This window comes from Lagopus muta, chromosome 5, assembly GCF_023343835.1.
Source record: "Lagopus muta isolate bLagMut1 chromosome 5, bLagMut1 primary, whole genome shotgun sequence".
Lineage (NCBI taxonomy): Eukaryota > Metazoa > Chordata > Aves > Galliformes > Phasianidae > Lagopus > Lagopus muta.
In genome coordinates this window covers 53,813,172-53,834,921 of record NC_064437.1, presented here as the reverse complement: position 1 = coordinate 53,834,921, position 21,750 = coordinate 53,813,172, and the positions used below count along the sequence as shown (strand labels likewise).

The following is a 21,750-nucleotide window of genomic DNA, read 5'->3' as shown; positions in this document are numbered from 1 at the left end:
ACCAGGAGACATTTAACCAGTACCACAGTTCAGCTGCACGTGGGTTTTACGGTGTCCTTGGCACAGAGACCACTTCACCTCCTGCTTCTTCAGCCATAAGCCCCTATGAGTTGGTGCTGCTGCTCCAGAATGTGAGATGGGGATCCAGGCCACGGGCCTATGGACGCTTAGGAAAAAGAAGGCTGCCGAGCAACGCGGTCCTCTCCCGCCTGTCTGTTTCACACACCGTGCTGCCTCCTCCAACTCTTCTTGTGCCAGCACGATGCTGTGTGCAACTGTGCTTTTAACTGGTCCTGGGGAACCAGAGCAGGCTGAAACCCATCTGCTCAGTCAATGAGCCACAAGGGAAAGACTGATTTTCAGTGACAGTTTTATGTTAGTGGAACGGCTGCACCAGCCTGATAGCACTGCAGGAAAAAGTTACTGAAGTTACATCTCCAGCTCCTGCTCACTCGCCCCCAGATTGATGACTCCAACCAAAGACGATGGATATTAATGACAGCTGGTTTCTAGCTTTCAGAGTAGCAGCCAGTATACACAATACCTCCACTGCCATGAAAAAAGATGGAAAAAAGAAGCGTTTCAGAAAAATCTTTTGCTTATCTTGCACTTGAGGCAATCAATCTGCAGACACTGTTGTTATGGCTGAAGCATCAGCTGAGGAATAACAGCAGCAAGAAGTGAAGCATCTGAGAAAGGGAGGGCAAGGAGAGCCATGCAGAAGGCTGGGAGAAAAGTGGGGAACAGGGCAAACCCCCTCCAGAAAAGGGCTTGGTTAGACTGAAGACATGGGGTTAGAAAGAAAACGGGACTGATGTTATTTGACTGAGTGCTTTGGAGACTGCAGCAAAGTCTTTGGGAACAAATTCCTGTTATGAAGCTGACCTGGAACATGTACGTGTTACAGCAGTTGCTGTAGTTTCAGCAACTAAGCAGATGCCTGCCAACATTTTCTGGCAGCACACTTTTTGGGGAAAAGAGCTGCCTAGAGATTCCAAAGGGAAGCGTGCAGAGATGAGCAAAACACTCAAAATCAGCAAAAACATCAACTGTGCTGCCTGCAAACAGAACATTTTTTTCCCGTACAACCCTTCCACTAAGGCCCAAACAGTCAAGATGATTTTTTTTCCCTTCACTGGAAACAGAAGGGCTTAGTGTCACTGCTAACACAGCCAAAACGAAGCAGAATAAGGCACATGTGAATCCTCACTCAGCACCACAGCTTGCTGTGCGGTACCTCAATGACCAAGGGGCTGCAGCTGCCCGTCTCCACGCTCCACGATTCCCCAAGCACCACATACTGCTCTTCCAACTGCACCACGTAAAATAATTTTCCATAGTTTTATTTGCTGCGTTTGATGCCTCAGGAGCCGTCTGATTTTGTGCTGCCCCTCAGCAGGGTAAGGGAGACACGAAGATGGATGTCAGGAGATCTGGATTAGGTTCTCAAACCACATTATAGGCATAAACTTCAGAAAATCTGGAACATTTGAGCCTTAATTCTTAACCTGCAAAACACAGTAACTACAGTCCTCAATTACCTCCTTTCTTCCAGCATCAAAAGTGCCATTTTGGAACATTTTGCATCAAAACACCCATTAGGCCTGGACAAAGGCCAGCAACAGAAAACTCTTGTAAATCACAAGCACGTCATAAGGGACATGAACAAAAACGACTTGTAAGCAAAATCCAGTGGCTGCCCCAAGACCACAACCTCCTCCTCCTCGGGTACTGTGACCTCTCTGGGGAGCCTGAAGAAATTGTTAGGCTAAAATGTGCAACCACCAGCCACAAGGGCAGCTTCCCCTAGGTGGGCATTCGCAACTGTAAACCCTCTTCTCTTCGGTGCCTGCAGCACCCTCCACACATCATGGGCTACCTTCTGCCAAACTTCAGCTAGGAACTAATAGGACCTGCATGTATTAGTCCTACAAACATAAACCTGGATATAATCTTATTATTTGGCAACACAGAGCCGTAATTTTTTTTTTTAATAAGAGATGGGTGGGAATCTGAACTGAGCTGTTATCTAATTTTAAACACAGGCTGTCCACCTGCTTGGCATATCATGTTCTCCATTCCTCCGCTCCACCCCGTAACAAAATAATACCTTGATTTTGCATCCTATTCCACAGCCCTCAAGGACTGGTTTATAATTACCATAACCTTACTTGCTGTCTAGAAACGTTGAGATCAGCCATTTTCAAAGACAAACTTCCCTCAAATTCTTAAACAGGGAAAAAATGATCCTTTTTATAGGAAATCCTCCAAGTGGCCGCAAGACAGGATCACATTTCAAAAGGCAGAGCCAACAAAGCCAGACGAGTTTTCTTTTCCATTTCAAATGCCACCCTCCTCTGTTTCTCCCCACTAAGCAGTAAAATATCCAGGACTTCACAGGACGTGCAAGAAGGCCTTTTCCAGGCACTGGTGGTCAGGGGAGCTTCTGAGCAAAGGAGAAACTTCTGAAAATAGTTACTTCAGTGCATGCACACACTGGCTAAAATCAAATTACAACACAAGTGTGAAGCCGTACCTAAAAGGTGCTGCTGACTTCACTGTTCATTAACCAAAATGTACTATTAACTTCAACACAGCCAATCTATTTCCTCGCTTGTTATTAAGACTATTTGCATATATTCTTGTTGCTGTTCACCTCAAAGGTCTTAAGGATGCCTCACCACACGTATAAACTGAAGATATTCCACAATTTCTGGAGCAAGAGAATGTTTCTGAAGCTGTGGTGGCACGCTCTGCAACACGAGTTTTCATTTAAAAGGACGTGCTCCTCCCTGCACGTCCACCCCCATCCCAGAGACCTTTTCCTGACAAACATAAGGGCAAAGCAAGCCCTGAAAACATTAACCAGCTGCAAATCGATGCTGGGCACTTGCCCGGATTTGCAGAAAGCCTGAGAGAATAGGTCTCCTGTTTGCATTACTGCCCTTGTCTCAGAGCCACGTACGATGCTCTCCACAATGCAGAAGGAACGTGAAACTCGACACAGAAACCCATTTCCCCCAAGGAACCATTCATCAGTGTGTGCCATTAACGTGCTCATTCCATGATCTCAAAGCAGCTTGTGTGCTTGCCCTAGAAAGAGGCCTGAAATGTTCTGCTTCCTCCTAGCAAAAGCTGTTTTCACCTTCCAAAACCATTTATGACGCAGTCAGACACTGTCAGATCTAAAAGCCTATGCCATGTTGAGAAAACAAAGACAGTTAAAGTAACATCCTTTCATTAGAATGGCAGGGGGCTGTTGTTCTGACTATTGTTTGCATGCAGTTCCATTAAGCCTCTTTCAAGGCGTACAGGGGAGAAACATGGCAACTCTGCAACAAGCATCAGCGTGCAGCTGTACTCCATGCTGTTGCTCAATTTAGATCCTGTTTGCCACAGAGCATCTAAGCCCTTGGATATGTGCCTCTTCCTCTACATTCCCACCCACACAAGTCCAAAGCAGGGTCTGACCTTCCCAACTCTGCTCTGTCCACGCATCCCCATTTGGTCCAGACAAATCCCAGCCGGCTGTCCCCAGGGTTACCCACCCCATCCCAAAACATTCCCGCAACTGCTTGGAGACTTCTGAATGTAAAGCTGCTGTCGAAAGCCCAGAGAGCACTCAGCTGCTGCCATTTGTATTCACACCGCCAGGCACAACACCCTGATACCCAACATGTCTACAGCAAGGCCATTACAGTCCTGCTTAATTTACAGCCACTTCAGTAAAAGCATGTTTCTGGATTAAAGGATGAAGCATCAGCTATTCCCGCTCTTACATTCAGGCTAAGTGACACTCTTTGTACGTATAGTACATTTCCACAAACTACTTTGAAAGTGAAACTGTTGGCACCGCAGAGGAATTATGTACATAGAACAGCTACATAAAAACCACAAGATATCACGGGATATAGTAGGAAAATAACACCAGTCTCTAACATGGGGGTACAATATTCAGAGTTCCTTATTTCCAAATTCCTGGAGGACAAATGCCTTCTTACAGCCCTGGTTCCTGGCAGTACTGCAGCAAGTCAAGGTCGGTGTTCAACTTTCCATGGTTCCTCCTTGGGAAAGGAAGACACCGTCAGTCCAGGCACAATTCAAAGGCTGCCTCGAAACTTCAGCATTTTCAACTTTCCTATCCCTTCAGCTTCTTTATCAGCCTTGCTGGCCCGCTTTGACCTGCCTGCTGCTCCCTACACACATAGCACGAAGTTCACATAACCATTAGCAAGAAGTGGGTAGGTTTAAAGCCCAGATTTTGCAGAAACGCCCAGGAAATAAGAGAGCCTGAGACGGGCAATGCATGCTCCTCACAGCAGACCACATTCAGCTACTGCCAGCTCACAGAAGTTGCCCCAGGCCCATTCTGCCCCCAGAGCTGTGCTCCCAATACCATGTTTCCTTGGAGAATAGAGGTCCTGGCCCTCCTCCTTGAGAGGACAACTTTAATGAGAGAAATCAGATATAAACTGTCATTCTTGAAAAAATACTGAATCAGTAAGAAGAAAGATACTGAATTAATTCAGTGCGTGTGTCAAACTTAAGAGTTGTGCAGATGAACATCTTCCCTTAAGTGTGTTTTCCTCAGTCACATCCAATGCTATTGTCCAGACCAGTATTGCCCAAACCAGCAAAAATACCAAACAACAAATTTCCAGTCATGAACATGCGAAGACAGCCCCATTACTCCCCAAAAGAAGGCAATGCTCATTGCAATAGTCCTATTTCCCTTGCTTTACTGAGTCAACTCCAGTTTGCATTGCAGTTAAATGCAATGGCAATGCAAAACAAGAGCTGAATACAATATTCCCAAGACACAAGCCAGACCTGCAGTATGACAGCCATGCAGATTAGGAAGGGAAGCCATACAAAACAGAAGGACTTACACCAGAGTTCATAGTAGTAGTTGCAACACTGGGACTGTCCACAACAGTGGCCCGTTTCACATATGTAACTTTGATTGTTGACACCCATGCAGGTTTCCTTGTCCTAAAATTAAACAGACACACTTTTAAGATGTTTTATCAGTATCTTCTGAAATGTAATTTATTTTACCCAGCAATCTGCAAGCATTTTAAGAGTCACAAGTTACGGTCTTGGGAAATTTTAAAATACACAAAGATTAAAACATTTCAAGGGACCAGCAAAGAATACGTCCCACAAATGACAGTTTTGAAGAAAACCCATTATCTCTCTTAAATAACTCCTGAGTTACATTGCTTCAGCATCTAGACAATGCTGTTTTCTTATCAGTCTTTTCCTTTTAACAGTTATCATGCTTTGGGCACACGGCATTCTTTTGTAGATGGACCTTCATTTATTCTCTGTTTTAAACAGTATCACTGCGTTACTGGGGCTGAATGCTGAGTGGAGGAAGCACATCATAAACAGAACGTTGCGATCTGAGAAAAGACTGCTTGGATTCATTTAGATCTGAATGGTAATTACATTATGTTCCTGCAAGATTCCAATCTAAAATGAATCCCTCATAATTAGCCATATGCTTTATGTAAGATCAGCATTCCTGTAAAACTTCTTCCTGGAATAGCGAAGTAGTCCAGGAGCGGAGCCAAATCAGCTGCACTGTGTCACCCAGCAGGTCCTCAGGACACTTAAGATGGAAAAGGAGTTTGCTGTGAAGTCTCAGTCTCCCCCCAGGAGTTCTCATTTTCCTACTAGTCTGGAAACATGGGTGGGAAAAAGTACAAAACACAAGAAAACAGAAGTGCTTTACAATCGTGGTGTGTACATCTCTAACAGGTGGTGGGGCAACCTGGAAGTTAGGAAACAAAACATCTTTCTTTGAAAACAAACCTTATTAAAACACATGGATGTTGCAAGCACATCTGCTTTGCAGGTAACTAAAGTAAACTTTTCATACTCTGTCTTAAAATGTCATACATCAAAAGTAGAAACTTTCTCATATAGAGTAAGGAGTAGCTTTCCATCTCTAATCACAGTGGCCTACAGCAACTCTTAGCAGGCACTGCAGAGCTAACGTAGCATTTTCCATTTCAGGCACATTATTCATTCCAAAAATTGTAATTTTAGTCAGGAAAAAAAAAAAAATAGAACATCTAGTCTCTTATCTTCTCATTGGTTTATTTACATTTTTCTTCACTTTTGCTGACTTTGCAGAGTTAGTGCAAGAGATGAACGTGATAGATTTTGGCTCTCACATCAGCCAAATTGAGAAATTAAGTTCCTATTGCAAAATTGCAACCCTACTGATAGTGCACGAGCCAGAAAGTCACCACCTGAGGTTTACAGTTGTGACACACAAGGATCAATGCTGAACTAGCAAATGAGTCATGCGAGGCTGGCGGAAGAACAGAGTCCCATGGTGCCGTTTCAGGATCCCCTTTGCATCACAACCGATCTGTCCTTGACCACCTATGTTTATTTTCCCTCCCAAAATTTGTTCCACTCTGCATTGCCTGCTTCAGAAGACTAACAAGAAGGAACATAATGGTGTCTTTTGGCAGCAGCAACCTGTATCAACACCAGTGTTTCCAGAGGCTCTCCTGTTTGCTTTTGGAGACGCAGGGTCAACCAACATCCTGCTTTCCCACCTGAAGCAGAACTCAGGCTTACTGGTCAGAGTTTCTCTACACTCTGACCAAGAGAAATACTCTTCCTTGCTAATATGGAAACACCCATAGCTGTCAATGAGCTCAGAGTTTGCTCTCAACACCCCCAGATCAGACAGCCGCAGGTTTCAGAGCCCATGTGGTGCTGGCCACCAGCCACGCTGCCAAAGCCCACGCAGGACGCAGTGCCAGCTGCCCTGCATCGAGACCAGCAGGTGGCTGGGAGCTCTTCTTGCAGCCAGATTCAGTTCCACGTGTCAAACCCAGAACTTGCTTCCAAAGTGTTTCACAGAATCCAGGGATAATTTAGTTTGGAAAGAATCCCAGCAGGTCATGTGGTCCAAGCCCCTGCTCAGAGCACAGCCACCTCCAACGTCAGGTTACACATCTTGGCACAGGAAAGAGATAAAGGGGAAAGGCACCAAATCTTTGGAAAAAGATACTAGATAGAAACTCCAGTGTTCGGAGAGCACTGGGTTAGAGTTACAGGTACCTCATAGACATCAAGTGTTTCAGCCTCTTTTCCTCTCCCTTCTCAAGGTCAAGAATAATTTGTGCAAAAAGAAGAGCCCCTGTACGTTTTCATCCACCGTTTCACAAGCCAAGAAGCAGCACCATGTCTTGTCAGGAATCCTCTACCTACTGCCAAGCACATTGATTAGGCTTCATTTCCTAATTAAATCCCATCCTGCACATTTCTTATTATCACTGTCGCATTACTTTTTACTTCCTCCTCCCATTCATTCTTTTTGTCATAAGCAGCCAAAGGGTTACTACTTAAGACACATCAGTAACAGAGTTATCTACAGTCTAAGTGTCACCTGGAAACAAGACAAGGGCTTGCGCTTCCTCTTTCACACCAACAGCCACAGACAAGGCACAGGACTGAAACTGTAATATTACAGATAACACACATGTGGGAAGGGAAAAAAATCTTATAAAAGCAAAATTGGAACACTTACACTTCATTGGCTTGCTGTCATTTCTAGCTGCCATCTAGCACCACTTTCGATCATTTAAAATCATTCTTTGCAGCATGGAGTTTAAACTGAAGTACTACAAAGATTTTTATTTACTTTTTTAAGATAGCCTTACAAAAACAACTGAGCAGGAAGGCTTCTTTCCTAAAGCATTTTCTCAGCCAGCAGCTAGTGGCTATCGCATTCCGACGCAGGCATCCCTGCAGAAGGACTGTCTGCCTTCTGGTTGCCCGTGCAGGCACACTCCTCCTGCCAGCCCTTGCTGAGCTAGCTGCAGACGCCTCCAGACAGGATTACTAAGCAGGGTCTACATGAGGGTGTTCTCCGTGTGCTCAGACCAAACAGAGCAGAGTATTCCTGTTTCACAACTAAGAGGCCTGAACATGCCATCCCTTATCTCCCTCCTGCAAAGCTAGGAGAACTCCAGCTAATTTCAAGGAGTGAACTGGCTTTGTCTTGCAAAGCAGCACGTACTGGGAGCTGCCTGTGCATTGCTGCCTCCCTGGCATTATCCTATAGCTGACACCAATATCTGGGAAACTGCAGAGAATCTCTGATGCACATTCAAGGCAAGAGATTTCTGGATGACTCTGCCCTGAAGCCTGTTTCGTTCCCCCACCCAGGCTAACAGCAGCCACTTGTTAAATCCTAATTCTTAAGGAACTCATTGAGTTGGGAAGACCTCATTTTGGCGCACTTGGAGAGTGCTCATACTCTAAATCTGGTGTTTTGGATTAGTTTTCCTTTGTCGTACACAAACTTTGTAAAGCAACTGTGTTTCCATACAAACACAAGATGATGATTTTTTTTTTTTTACTCCTTTTTTTGTTACTGTCGATACATTGGCATTTGTGATAAACTCACAACAACGCTGCCAACTCTGCCGGGAGCACACTTTCGCTGTCAAGTGCTTTTACAAATAATACTTAAAACATCCAGAAGCAGCAGGTATAAGAGGACTCAAGGCAGCAGCACATGACAGACTTGAAGCCACAGCAAACACTAACATCAGCATCAGGGAAAAGCGCCAGCAACCTTCTCCACCTTCCAGCTCCATACTGGACCTCTGCTGGAGGTCTACGTGACAAATTAAAGGTCAAAACGTGGGGCACAATCAAGACAGGAGGCATTCCTGGAAGTCTGCAAGTTGCCCACATTGCCCCTCACTGTAACCAAGGAGGTAACCTGACTTTCTAGCGGTTTTCAGAACTAAACCGTTGGGTTTAATGCCTGTAGTTGCTACGATTTACTGCATCTGAAGCCAATATATGGAATGGAGGGAAAGGAGAAATGACTGGCAGTGCAGTATGACTGCACTCAAACAATCAAGGAACTTCCAAACACACATTTCTACTTTGAAAAAAGCAGCACCTGGCCTGGTAACACTGTTGCTATGTCAAAAAGGAGAAAGATGAAGATGAGCAAATTCCAGACCGGCGTGGCTATTTTCCAAGCTGAAAATTAATACGTGCAACAGCAGCAATAAACACCGCAGCCCACGCTCAGAAGTGCATAGTTGGCATGAACCGCCTACAAAAGATGACTCCTCAGCTGGCACTGACCAGGTAACTCAAACCAGGAGTGCCTGATACTGCAGGGATCTAATAACCACTGTAGCTTTTTGCTCTGTCTCTCCTTTCCACAGAAATCCAGCCTCTATTACCTTAAATATGAGCACCTTGCATGTGCATGGCCTCTGTGTCATTTGCCCTGCCAGGGTACATCGATCCATCCTGGCCCCGGTGGCATCCGGAGAGCGAGGAGAGCACTTGGACTTGCCTCTCCTGGCAGCAGGCTCCGTGCCATTCCTCTCTTTGACAGGGTAGCCAGGTTTTAGGCCTACGCTAATACTTTCTCCTCTCCAAGCTTCAGGATGTGTCAGGGCATACAGCAATTAGTGGCTGGACTGTAAGAGAGGAGGATTAATAACGGCATGCCAGGGGTGAAGAACTGAGTGCCATAGGGAAAAGAGCTGCAGCAGGCTGAAGGGGCCTGCCAAGATGGCACCCGCCCTGGGGCATGGTGCTGCTGGCATCAGTGGGCCTTGGGCACAAGCTCTGGCTATGCCAGGCCTCCTGCCCGCATGGCTCTCATGGGACCGCAGCAGTAAGCAGCTACTAAAAAAGTCTTGACAGACCCTTGCCTTCCAGTACTCAGCCACTGCCAGGACAGCCACAAAAGATGGAACTCAAACAAGTGCTGCTACCTGCAGGAAAGTGCACAAATGCCAGGTATTTAGAGTGACTCGCAAGCAGTGTTAGAACCATATATACTCCTAAGCACCCGGAGTGACAAAAGTGACTACTGGTATCTTAGCACACTGTCACCAGCGTTTGTTTGGCAAACACAAAATGAGCTGCTGAAAATATCGGGCTGGGCCAACACTAGCTACAACCAACTGAACACAGCACCAAAGTTTGGTGAAGATGAAAGCAGTGTTGACTGCCATGATGTGCAGGAACCTCAGGTATCGGCCCCTGGCAGAACGACAGCAGGCAGATCCCTGTAAGCCCGCCTTGTAACGGACAGCTTGGGCTGAAAATAAATGAAGCCCAGGCATTGCTTCATAAGGCACCCTACACACGCCCATGCTCACCCACACAGCACGCACCTCTGAGGTTTCATCAGCCTTTACCTACAGAACAAATCGGTCTGTAGCACTCATTCATTGCAGAGAAATACTCCAACCACCTAAAGGAAGGCTGCCCTCCCACACACCGGTAGACTTTGAGAAGGGCTGCTTTCATTTTTGTTTATGGCAAGTTTCACTTTCAGGCTGCGGGAGCTGCCATATCCACACCTCACGTGAAAGTGTTCCTGCCCCAGCAGAAGTTTCCCAGCTGCAGCTGGCGTCACACAGTAACACCAGTTCCAGCAAATGACAGCTCTGAGATTGTTGTATTTGGGTGCTTCACGCCACCAAACAGCTGACAACACCAAAACCATCCAGCGGTTAAAATTTAAAAATCAGAAAAGTTGGGCATCCAACACTTTAACCTTCCGTTCCCCTTTGTTGTCTCTGCAATGGAGCAGAAGGACGCAGTCAAGCTTCCACTTGCAGCCCTAAGAGGAAATGTGCTTAAAAACGATCACTGAGCTCCTGCACCACCACGATTCCTGGGGCGGGAGCTTTAAACAGACACCCACTTTGTGCTGACGTCAAAGGCATTTAAACATCACCCCCACTGAAAAAAAAAACAAACCCAAACCCAAATACTGCTTCCACCACTCATCAGCAGCAGCCATGGGTCCACTCATGCTGCAATGCCATGGGTCCGAGGGAAGAGGGGTGCCCTGGAACAGGAGCACAGCAGAGCCCTTCTTGACACCCCAGGGTTTACAGTCCGAGTGCAAACAGCAGAGACAATAGAGGCGGATGCGTGACGAGATGTTCCTGAATTCCTCCCACGCTTTTAATTAAACAGCACTGTTGGCTACCAACTCTTTTGTTCCCCATTTTAGAAGTGGGAAATTTCTTATTGCTATCTGCACGAAGGACACGGCCCCAAATACTTTTTTTCCCCTCATCTAAAACTGAAGTTCAAGCAGTTCATTTCCACTGGATCTCTCATCGGTGGATAAAAATAGTCGAGAGATTTGCTCAACTGCTCTTGAGGCAACACCTTCTTCTGCTTCCTGTAAATGCCTCTGTATCTATGCAGAAAAGTTGCAAGCAGACAGAAAAGTACCATCCAGCACTCCGAGATAAACAGCTGTGAGCAGTGCAAGCAAACCAGGCAGCAGAGCACCTCGCTGCTGGCTTTGCACTTTAAGCAGCACCTCAATCGTGCCAAATATCCTCCCAAAATGAAAAGGTTCATTTAAAGAAAGGAACTTGAGAGAAAAACACGCCTGTGGAACTTGAGCAATCTCAGTGTTTAAGCCAGCTGTGCTGGCTGCAACTTGAGTTACCCAAAGTTGTTTAGGTTTTGTGTCTCCATCTCCCTCCTCGGTTCAGTTCCCAGGTTTTTAGGGAAAGCCCCTTTGCCCCGAGTACTGACAAGTGAAATGCTAGAGCTATTGCATCTAGCGACAGAAGGTCACTGTGCTAGGGGTAGTTTCTTATGTAAAACTGTTTTCAGATCAGCAGGCTGGGAGGGAGGGAGGAGGGGAGCTGCATTTCACCAAAAACTGAACTGATAAGGAAAATGAGACAGCACTGTTTGCTCAGCAGTATGTTAAGTCATACTGCCTTCCAAACAACAGCAAGTTGGGATTTCAACCGTGCTGCAGTCAGATCCTGAAATTTTAAAGCCCCCTTAGAAACTGCAGGCAGCACGCTGGTATCATGCAGTATCTATTTACTGTGGATTACAGAACCCAGCAGCGCTGGAGAGAGTATACAGTTAAGATTCCCCTCCAGACGTGCCTCCCAGACCAAAAAAAGGGTTTGCTCTCCCTCAGCCCAAGAACAAATAGTTGGCACTCTCCTCCGGCAGGGAGCAGCTGGCCAGTTGCTACCGTTTCTCACTCCCCTCCATGCCCAGCTACGACATTACCCAAGCTCCTTGTTCACATTGAAAAATTAAAAAGCCACCAAACCGGGTAGCAAAAAGTTGCCATTTTCTGTCTGGTGACCTTTATCAGAGAAGAGAGAGAGAGAATACACATGTGCCTAACTTGCTTCTCTTTTAAACGCAGTTTAACACTCAAAATACTCGTGCAAGAAAGTTTGGCACAAGTTTTCAAGCACCGAATACACAATCTCATATTAAGGACTGCGGAAAGTATCTATAAAAACCAACCAGGCACAAATTGCTGTGGCCCTACACACCACCACCAGAACAGGGGTTTCTTCCCCCAAACAACTGCTTTGCTCTTTCCTCACTAAGCAAAAAGCAGCCGTGCTCCCCGGGTAAATGCTACGGATGGGGAAGTGCCTCCTGTAGGGCTCTGGGAACTGAAAATCATTTCCTAATGCAGGAAGGGGAAATAAAATAAATTAAAGCAAGTTACAGCCTCGAGCAAGCAGCGCCCACCGCACCGAGCCCGGTTACCTGTCTGAGACCCAAGAGGAAAGGCATTCTGCAGGCTCATCCTCTGCACCCGCGCATGGGAACGCAGGAATTTAAAGCCCCGCAGCAAGCATTTCCTCCTCAGCTGTGGGCAGCCCGCGCCTCCGATCCTATTTAAACCAGGGCTTCCTCGGCCGGGAATGCAAAGTAAACAGGGTCCTGGGGCACGGCGCGCACTCGCTGGCTCCCCCTCCTCCTCCTCCCACTCCCCGTGACATATCTCAGACGCAGCCCAGCCGGGGTGGAAATGACATCAGGTCGGGCACTTCTGAAACAAACAGCAAAGAGAAAAAAAGCTGAACCTTGAGGCAGTGCCGGTGAAAACGCAGAGGAGCTGCAGCGCCGGTGCAGGACGCTGGCAGCAGGCCGGGCTCCGCGAGCTGGATGCCGACAGATGTAGTCCCCGCTGGGAACTACAGCTCGCTAAGCAAAAGAGCTTTTTCCTCCACAATAGGTTAAACGCCTGAATGTTCTCGCTGTTTGGTGAGCAGCAGGTTTCATCCGAGCATCTCCAGACGGTCCCATACAGTGTCCTCACAGCTTCTGAGCCCTCTCAGGTCCCCAGCCAGCCCTGGCCCCATAGAGCCGTGGGCAGTGATCCTCCACTGCCACTGGGATCGGGTGCCCTGGGACAGGTGACAGCAGGCACTTTAATCCCTCTCTCCAGAGAGCGCACGACCAGCCCCAACCCACCAACGGTTTCTAATTCTAAGAGAGCTCATTTCACGCTGCTGTGCCAAGGGGCAATTAAGCCTTATAAACAAATTCATCATCTGGTGTGCAGGATGGCATTTCTTGTTTATCCTCTCTCCCCAGCAAGGAGTACAGCAAGTTCCACACTGAGGTAGGAGATGACACTGCAGAAGGTAATCTAAATTTAACTTCCTTTTCCTACCTACACTCAGCAGCCTCTATTTTTTGGGCGTCTCTTCAATGAGCAGCTGTCCTCGTCCATCCCGTGGGGGCCAGCACCCCACCAAGCACCACAGGGAACGTTCAGCATAGAGGAAACTCCCTTTGGTTTTGGCCTCTCCAACTTCTGAAACCAGGCAGTTTGCAGCAGTGCAAGAAGCAGTACTCGCTGTCCTCAAGCCAGAAGTCCTCCCTGAGCACTGCCACCACCTCCCAGCCCCAAGCGAGAACCCCGCTGGGCGTACCCATACAATAAGGCTGTGAAGATGTCATAAATATTATCTATTTTTCACTATCTTTAAGCCACCATAGAGACTTGCTGTCTACAGTAAGCATATCTCTGTTTTTGCTAATAGGCATATCAGCAATTCCCTGAAAGATACAAAACACCAGCATGAACCACCATCAGTTAGGCAACGGGATTTTCCAGCTCTTGTGCTTCCTAGATTAAACTTTCAACCTTTGCTTTTCCAATTCTGAGGACAAACACCAATGAAATAAAAGGGCAGCTTTCTGCGGCCTCATGTTGTCCTTTGAAATACCCGATTTGGCTGCTGCCAGAGGGCCCTGGGCAGATCTCGGGGCCGAGCCAATGCAGCCACTTCCGAATGCCTCAGTCAGAGGCAATCCAGCTTTAACAACCTGCTCTTCTCCAGCATTATTCAAAAGGCAAAGTTTCATTCCAGAACTAAGACAAGTCATGAAGGCCTTAGTGGAAAAGCAGCAACATCCTTCACAGCCCCTGCAGTTGGGCAAGTTAGCTCATCCCTTTTGATTCCTGATCGACACACTGTCTTTCAAAAAACATAGGTTCTCCTTACCATTGCAATTGCTATGAGTATTCCAAGAGGTATCATTTTTTTTTTTAACCCTCTTTTATTTTATTGTTCTTAAACCTGAAGCCCTAACCACAACGATTTGTTTAGTAGCCATGAGCTTCACAAGCAGCAGTTATGAACAGACAGTTTCTTTTCTCTGTAGTGAATTCACCACCTTCTAATCTGACTTTCATAATATTACCAGGTGGGAACAGAAGTCCCCATCCATCTTCTCACCCATTCATTAGCCTGTACTTGTTAGCTAACTTCTTGTGAAAGATACCAATCTTCCTACTCCTCTTAATGCAAAATCCTTTCCCAAAGCCTTCATCTGCTCATCATCTGTTCCAAAACCCTTCCAATTTTCTACTGCCCTCTGCTTGTGAGCGCGCAGAGCTGAAATAATTATTATTTTAATGAAAGCAACAGCTCAGCATGGGTTTCACTTCCTTTACGCGAACCTGGAGCTTAACATCTACAAGGCCACATATCTCACATGTTTATCAAAGATAAAACGAACAGAGCAAACACAAGTTTTTACAGTTTCTCTGTAAATAAATCACGTGAGGGCTCTGAAAAGTCAAGGCTGAAGTAAGAACATGTGAAGTGATCAACATTATTTTGAAAATCTGCTTGCTTAGGCAGCCACCAGCCACCCTTTTCAGCACATCAGAGTACATCGCACTGCAGTTTAGAGGGAAGGAGGGAACAAAAAGCCCGAGCTCTACTCATCAGTAGGACTGCTCTCCTGAATATGCCACCCACCCAAACACGATGCACAAAGGATGCTCCGTGACAGTTTCACAACCCAACACAGACTTAGGCTTTACGCTGTTACTGAGGTAGGCAATGGAAGTTGTTTGGCCCACCGTAGAACTGCTGCAGTGTTCAATGGGACAAGTTTGTGAGTGGGTTAGTAACCCAGCAAGACACATTATCCATTTTGACACCCTCAGAAAGATAGCTTGACCTTTAGATGATCCAAATATGACAACATGATCGGAACAAAAATGAACTGGTGCAGCTCCAGTCTGTCAAGCCTGAAGCACAATGTTAGTCTCAGTGGCTTCACTGCTGGAGTCCTGTTGGAGGAACAGTAAACCTGGGTAGTCTGTAGTATGCCCTCAAACTTCAATATCAGAGTTCTAGGGAAAAAAATTAAAAAAAAATCAGATAGTGCAGCTATACATACACAGGATGACCATGAAGGTGGAACAATTGTATGTAAGAGCTCCTTCATTTACCACAGGACACTGTTATTTTTGTGCTCTTAACAGCACCATTCCTTGAGCATCAGCTATCTGCTTCCATTAGTCATTCCACAGCCTGGGGTGCTAGAACTGAGACTGCACAGACCTGCCAGGCACTTCAAACAATGTGTGAAAGCAGCAACCTGAAGGAGCGTGACTTTATCTTTCCCCATCCTGGAGATGGCTTTGGGATAAAGAAAAAGGGGGGAAAAAAACAGCGTATAGGAAGACATAAAAGCAGATCCCTATCTCTTTTCAGTAAGATAACATCCAGGAATAACCAAGCTCCATCTGCTTTGACAGAGTAAGTTCTAAAGGGATCTGTTTGCTAGCAAAAACAGGATGAGTTATCTGGAGATGAGCAGTATTGGAACAGAAGGGCAGTGTAAAGCTGCCTGCAGACCATTTCTGCCTGCAAAGTCTGCCCACTGGTCACCGATTCCTGAAGAGCAAAGGGCCAATCACCCACTCTGACACAGCAGCAAGGATCACAGCTTTCCAACACAGAGTGGGTGCACTGGATTCTTGTAATGTGTAGCACTGGTTCTGTCTTCAAAGAATAGTCTTAGAAAATTCCAGACAATAGGAACAGGCCACTCTGAGCATTTCCCAGCACCTAGAGTATCTTCTCTATTGCTTAGGGTCCTGATAAACCTTCCAGATCCTTTGTGTCTACTGGCACTATTTTGGAACTGGCTAAACTGGGTTCCCCTCCAGTTTGTATGCAGTTCAAAGACAAAACGAGGACACCAAAGTCACTTGTATTTAATGTTTCCCAGGCCAAACCAACTTCCTCATTGCTAGAAAGAACAAAGAGCAACACCAGCAAAACACATTGCACATGTGGAAACTGACTTGTGAGCCAGTGCCACAACCAGACTGTTCAATACATTTAAACACGCAAGGAAGCACAAAGACCTGTTGGATCAATACATTTTGATGTGCACATCGAAAGAAAATCGAAAGAAAGTACAAGGGGCTTACAGTGGTCAGAATCTTCTTGGGTAGGTCCTTCTCCCTGAAGCCTGTTGCCGCTTCTGTCAGCTCGGTGGTTCCAAAGCACAAGACAGTTCTGCTGCTTTACTCAGTCTAGATAAGCAAACAGGGACACTGCTTTTCAACCTCACCGCTGTCACCTGCGCTTTGTCTCCAAGTAACTGGTTAACCAGGGAGGAAGAGGCTGTGCCCTTCAAAACACGCTCAGCGTGGTGGAGAGCAATCCCTTTTCTGAAGCTGCTTTCTGCATTAAGCTGCCACAAGAAAGGGCAGGAAGCTCAGATGGGGCAGGGGATGCCCAAGAGGAGCCCTCCCCAACACCCACCCAACAGAGGAGACAGAAGTTGGCTTCATCCAGGCTGTCCCAGCCCCACCACCAGCCCCACTGTTCAGCTGATGGCAGAGCAGCGGCAGTGAAAAGCCCAGGCTCCTTCCCTGGGACCAAAATAGTTTTTGTGAAGCACAGCTTGAAATTGTCAGCCCTCAGCGACCTTGTTTCCCACTGCTTTTTTCTTGAGGAGGGGAAAATGATAGCCACAGGTCCAGCAGGCACTTCTTCCCAGCAGCAGAGCTGCAGCCAAGCCAACGTGTGGTAACGCCAAAGACTATTTGCATGGTTATTTTGTATGACTGCTGTTTCATACCCAGGCCTGCTATGCAAGCCCAGAGGCCTCAAAAAAAGTTTTAAAGTCATGAGCCACTGAGGTGGAGGGGAGTAAAGAGATAGAATTGCCTTATTAGAGACGACATTACCTGCTTCAGTGGAGTCAGGGTCAATTCTGTCCCTCAAGTGCTTCCAGCTTTTGGGCACCCTTCAGTTTTAGTTTGGAGTGGGCCATGAAATCATAGGAAAGCCAACTCCTCCCTCAGAGCCAGCACAGGGCAGGGCAGGGCATCAGCTGTTACACATTTGACGAGCCGTCTCTAGCAGGGCTGGCCTGTCGGGGTGCTGCAGGGACGCCCGCCAGGCTTCTTGCTGTTGGCAGCACTGCTCTTGTTTTCCTTCAGCTCGTGTGTGCAAACAGGACCTTTGGTAAGGGCTCAAGAGGAGACACCATGCTCCAGAGCAGTCTGAAGGCAGAGTGCAGACAGTAATAGGATCCCCCAAATGTGGGATCAAGACGGTAAGTCTGTTCTTGTTTTAGCATCTTGTACCATGTGGGTACCAAAAATACAGCAGGTGCCTGGCCTCTGGTCACATCATCACAGCAGACAGCATTGTTCCAAAGCTGCTAATGCTAGTTGCTTACCAGCATAACCTTGATGGAAATCTCAAGACACCCTCCTCTTAGGGGTGCTATTTGTTTTCTCTCCAAATGACAGCAACTCGCTATTTTTAGTGCTCATCTCATGTCTGCTTGGCATTTCCCTTGGGTCTTACCCTTGTTTCACACCGCTGATGCCAGCTCCCACGAAGCGTGCATTTGGTGCCAGAGGGGCTGATGCCAAGTCTGCTTGTCCTGATGCCAAAATGGCAGCTGGCTTTATTGCTGAGAAAGGATTTGCCAAAGCTAACGGCACTAGTGCTGGGGAGACTAGCATTGATTCCAAGGTTACTTTCCTTCTTTGCTCTTCTATTGCCTTTAGACTTCATGGAATAATGCTGCTCCAAATGACCCTCTGGGGTCCTAGGAGATGAATTTTTCAGCAGGGTCTAAGGCAATTATGCCAGCAGACAGTCTGAACGTATGAGTCTTCAATAAGAAGGATAGGTACAGACGTGGAGCAATTATCTGGGATGCAGCACTGCTGCTGCTGGGCCTCACCACGACAGGAACAAGCCCTGCAGATCATGCAGGGCTTGATCTTTCTCTACCTGCAAATGTGTTTTAAAAGAATCTCTCACAAAAACAGAGAACTGAAAACAAAGAAGGTTATGTGGCATTTCATCACCAAGATATGCCTAAAGACAGAAGTCTGGAGCAGGAGAAGAGGGTCAGAGATCAGCTGAATTGCATCACATCAGCATGGGCAGGGAGTCAAAACCCAGGAGAGGTCACGAGTCCCTACGTTGTTACCCCCCTCTCAAGTGCCACTCTGCAAAATGCTGCTGCGCAGACACAACCCAGCCCCACACACCAGGTGTAGGTGCAGTGACATGGCAAACACCCACACGGATGCAAGTGCATACTATGTGCAATCTGTAATTGTCTACAGGGGCATGCAATCTGAAGGGGTGGCATCCCTGCATATTAGGAAGCATTGACCTCTGCTACTTTTCTTATTAGCCAGAGAAAATTGTTCAGCGATGATTGTCAAACGGGCACCTGATGGCAGACACGCTCAGGTCCTTCTTCAGACGCGGTGCAGTTAATTGGCCATTTAACCAGCTCTGTGCCTTGTCACGTTCTCTCACTGCATAAGGCTTTGCTGGGATATCTGTCACTTACACAACCCGGTCAGATCTTTCTAAAGTTCACTGGTGTTTTCAGAGCCTAAGTTTGCCAAAACTTGAACAAATTCACAAAAGTCCCCACAGTTCTGTTTTCCTCAGCTTTTTTCTTTTTTTATACAATAAAGAGGTTTTCTAAATTGAGCTCAAAGAATCAAGTTTCTGTTTCCAGCAGAGCACCATTACTCCACGGCACGTATCTTTCTGTGAAAAGAAGGGATCTTCTGGGAAGTCCTTCAGGAAAAACAGAGACATCAGCAGCCACCTCTTTCCCAGCACCCTGCTATTATGGCTCGATAATGTAACATGAGCAGTATTACAGAGGCTGTGCTGAGGCAAAGGAATGTCCTCAAACTGCCCTACAGATGTGCACTAGAGTGCTTTTCAGCTGTTATCCCCAGACTTGGCACCCAGGCTCTGCAGCAGCACCTCCACCCATCGATCGGTGGGTGATGGATCACACATCGCGGTACACAGCCACAAACAATGGGTTTAATTGAGGCACAAGGAGGCAGGGAAGGCTTCCCACTGACCAGTACAAGGCAGCACTGCTGGCTCTCCAGAAGAAAGAGCACTAAGGGTTGTGTACATGTATCTTCATACAACCAAAGCAAAGAATAAAAGGAAACCACAAGTTTAGCTATTAAGAAAGCTCAATACCGCAAGCATTTAAGAGATCACAGCACAACAGTATTAAAGCCATCACTTTTAAATCACCAGACAAAACACTAGGAGAGCTATCAGATCTTAACCTCTGCTGTTAGAAATTTTTTAAAACACGAAACTTTGGGGAAAAACCACTTCAGAAAGCCTCATCTTTAATACATGCTCATCTTCTCTATCCCAAATTACTGCGTTAAGGAGCTCTCTGAGTGCCTGGAGAAGAAAGGCGAACTCATCTCTTTCTTTTGAAATGAGGAATAAACAGAAAATGAGGAATAAATAAACCAACACAGTATATATTTAAGTACAGATTCCAGTCTTTCTGCCGTTTCACAGACAGGGGTTATGTCAGGACTTGCAAGCCTAGCCTTTCTCCCGCAGTAGCATAGGTTCTGTTTGGCTTGCGTTGTCAAATGACAAGAACGGCCCCCCAAAATCCTACACACTTTGTTGCTCTGCCAACCACATTGGAGAGCTTTTGGGATCGCATCAACCAGGAAAGCCCTCCGATAGCATCACCTACATAAAGCACAGAGCATGCGAACGTGGGTTTCCAGGTACCAACTTGCTTTGATTCAAGCACACAAAGCAAATTCCATGCCTCCCACGATCAGCTGTGCCCTTCTGCAGCAACTAACTCCCTGAGCGTAAAACATGGAGAGTGCCAGAAAGCTGCTCGAGATCTCGGCAGCAGAGCTCTAAGAACACCCATTGGGAGTACTTAGGGTGGGTGCCCAGCAGCACTGCTGCCCCAGGACAGGCGTGCTGTGTAAGGAGCAGGCAGCCTGCAGGAAGCCATGCCCTTGGATCGAGTTCCAGCGCTGACATTACGCAGTTTGCACTTTGCTCAAGCATTGGAAGCACTGGTGGCACCTGCAATCACAGCCAGGTTCTCAATCTGGGCCGCATACCTGCAAGCCAGGCAGCGCTGTCATTCCGAGGGCAGACACCTCGGACACCCCGCTGTCTTGCTTCATACCGTCCTGCTATCCGTAGGGTCACTCCTTCGGCATCAAAGTACATTCCCCTAGCGTGCATAAATATGCTTTATTAAACAAAAGTCAATGCTCAGTAATTACAAACTCATTTCAGCTTTATCTCAGGACAAAACACTGACCAGCACAACCTGCCTTAATGGGCATTATCTTATCCCAGCTAATTTCCATTAGTGGTTGTTATTCCACTAGCAGATAAGGTGAGCACTCCCCTGGCTGCAGCAGGGCTGGAGGAGGACATGGTGACCCACAGTGCCAAGCCTCCTCCACATGGCCATCTGGGCCTCTCATGTCAGGGCTGCTCAGAGACGAGATGCAATCCTAGAGGCATCAGCTGGGAAGGCTTCTCAGGAGTCCCCCAGTCCATCACATTACTCCAGGAAGAACTCAACATACCTAAAGCACCAGTGTTTGCTGTCCTACTCTTCAAACTGCTTTCAGAAGACTTTTTTCAAAGACCATAGGGACCAAATGTTAGTTTGACTCTCTTTTCAATATCCAACTTAAACATCTCTTAAAATACAGCATCCCAAACTGTGCATATCACTTACTAGTAGAGTACAATAACAGACCTGCATAGGACACCTCTACTACAGCATCATAAAAAAATGTGTGTTTTGCAATAACAGCTGCACTCCTGATGCATCCTAAAGTCTCAGATTCCCTGTTTGCCTCTTCTTGCATTTTTTACTGACTGCTGCTGGGCTTCACATTATTTTTTCTCCCATCTTCAGAAATAAAGCAAGCCTTTATCTCAAGTGCTCTACCTCCCAAACTGTTAGCACAGAGCAGAACAGACCTCTCCAGGATCCCATCACTTCCACAGATGACTCCCTCGCATAAATTCCAGTCACCTAATGAATTCACTGTACCATAATTTAATCCCAAACAAAGTTCTCTACTCAGCAACATAAGCAACACATTCCCTCAGTCATCCTTTAGTGCTGAGGGGCAAAGTTCAGCAGCCCCACCATTTTCTACCTTTTTCATTTAATTTTAGATTAATACTTTCACTTTTTTTTTCATCAATCTTTAGACTCCATATTTTCAGAACATTTTCTTAAGCCTTGAATATTCCTCATCAGCTGCAACATAGTTGTAAGACCAAAAGTAAGGAAAAACAGTAAAGTCTTTAT

The 21,750-nt window shown here is 46.5% G+C and overlaps 1 protein-coding gene across 6 annotated transcripts in view; it reads right to left on the bottom strand.

Moving 5' to 3' along the window:
* The window catches only part of WBP1L (WW domain binding protein 1 like), a 49,703-nt gene that overhangs the window by 8,756 nt on the left and 19,197 nt on the right, over positions 1 to 21,750 (bottom strand). For 3 of the 6 annotated variants that reach the window (XM_048946630.1, XM_048946629.1, XM_048946634.1), the window contains one exon: positions 4,890 to 4,992. In XM_048946630.1, the coding sequence (XP_048802587.1) occupies positions 4,890 to 4,992 (103 nt within the window). Of the gene's footprint in view, positions 1 to 4,889; positions 4,993 to 12,570; positions 12,857 to 12,890; positions 13,471 to 21,750 lie in introns of those variants that run through there. The other 3 variants (XM_048946631.1, XM_048946632.1, XM_048946635.1) reach the window with 3 other exon arrangements.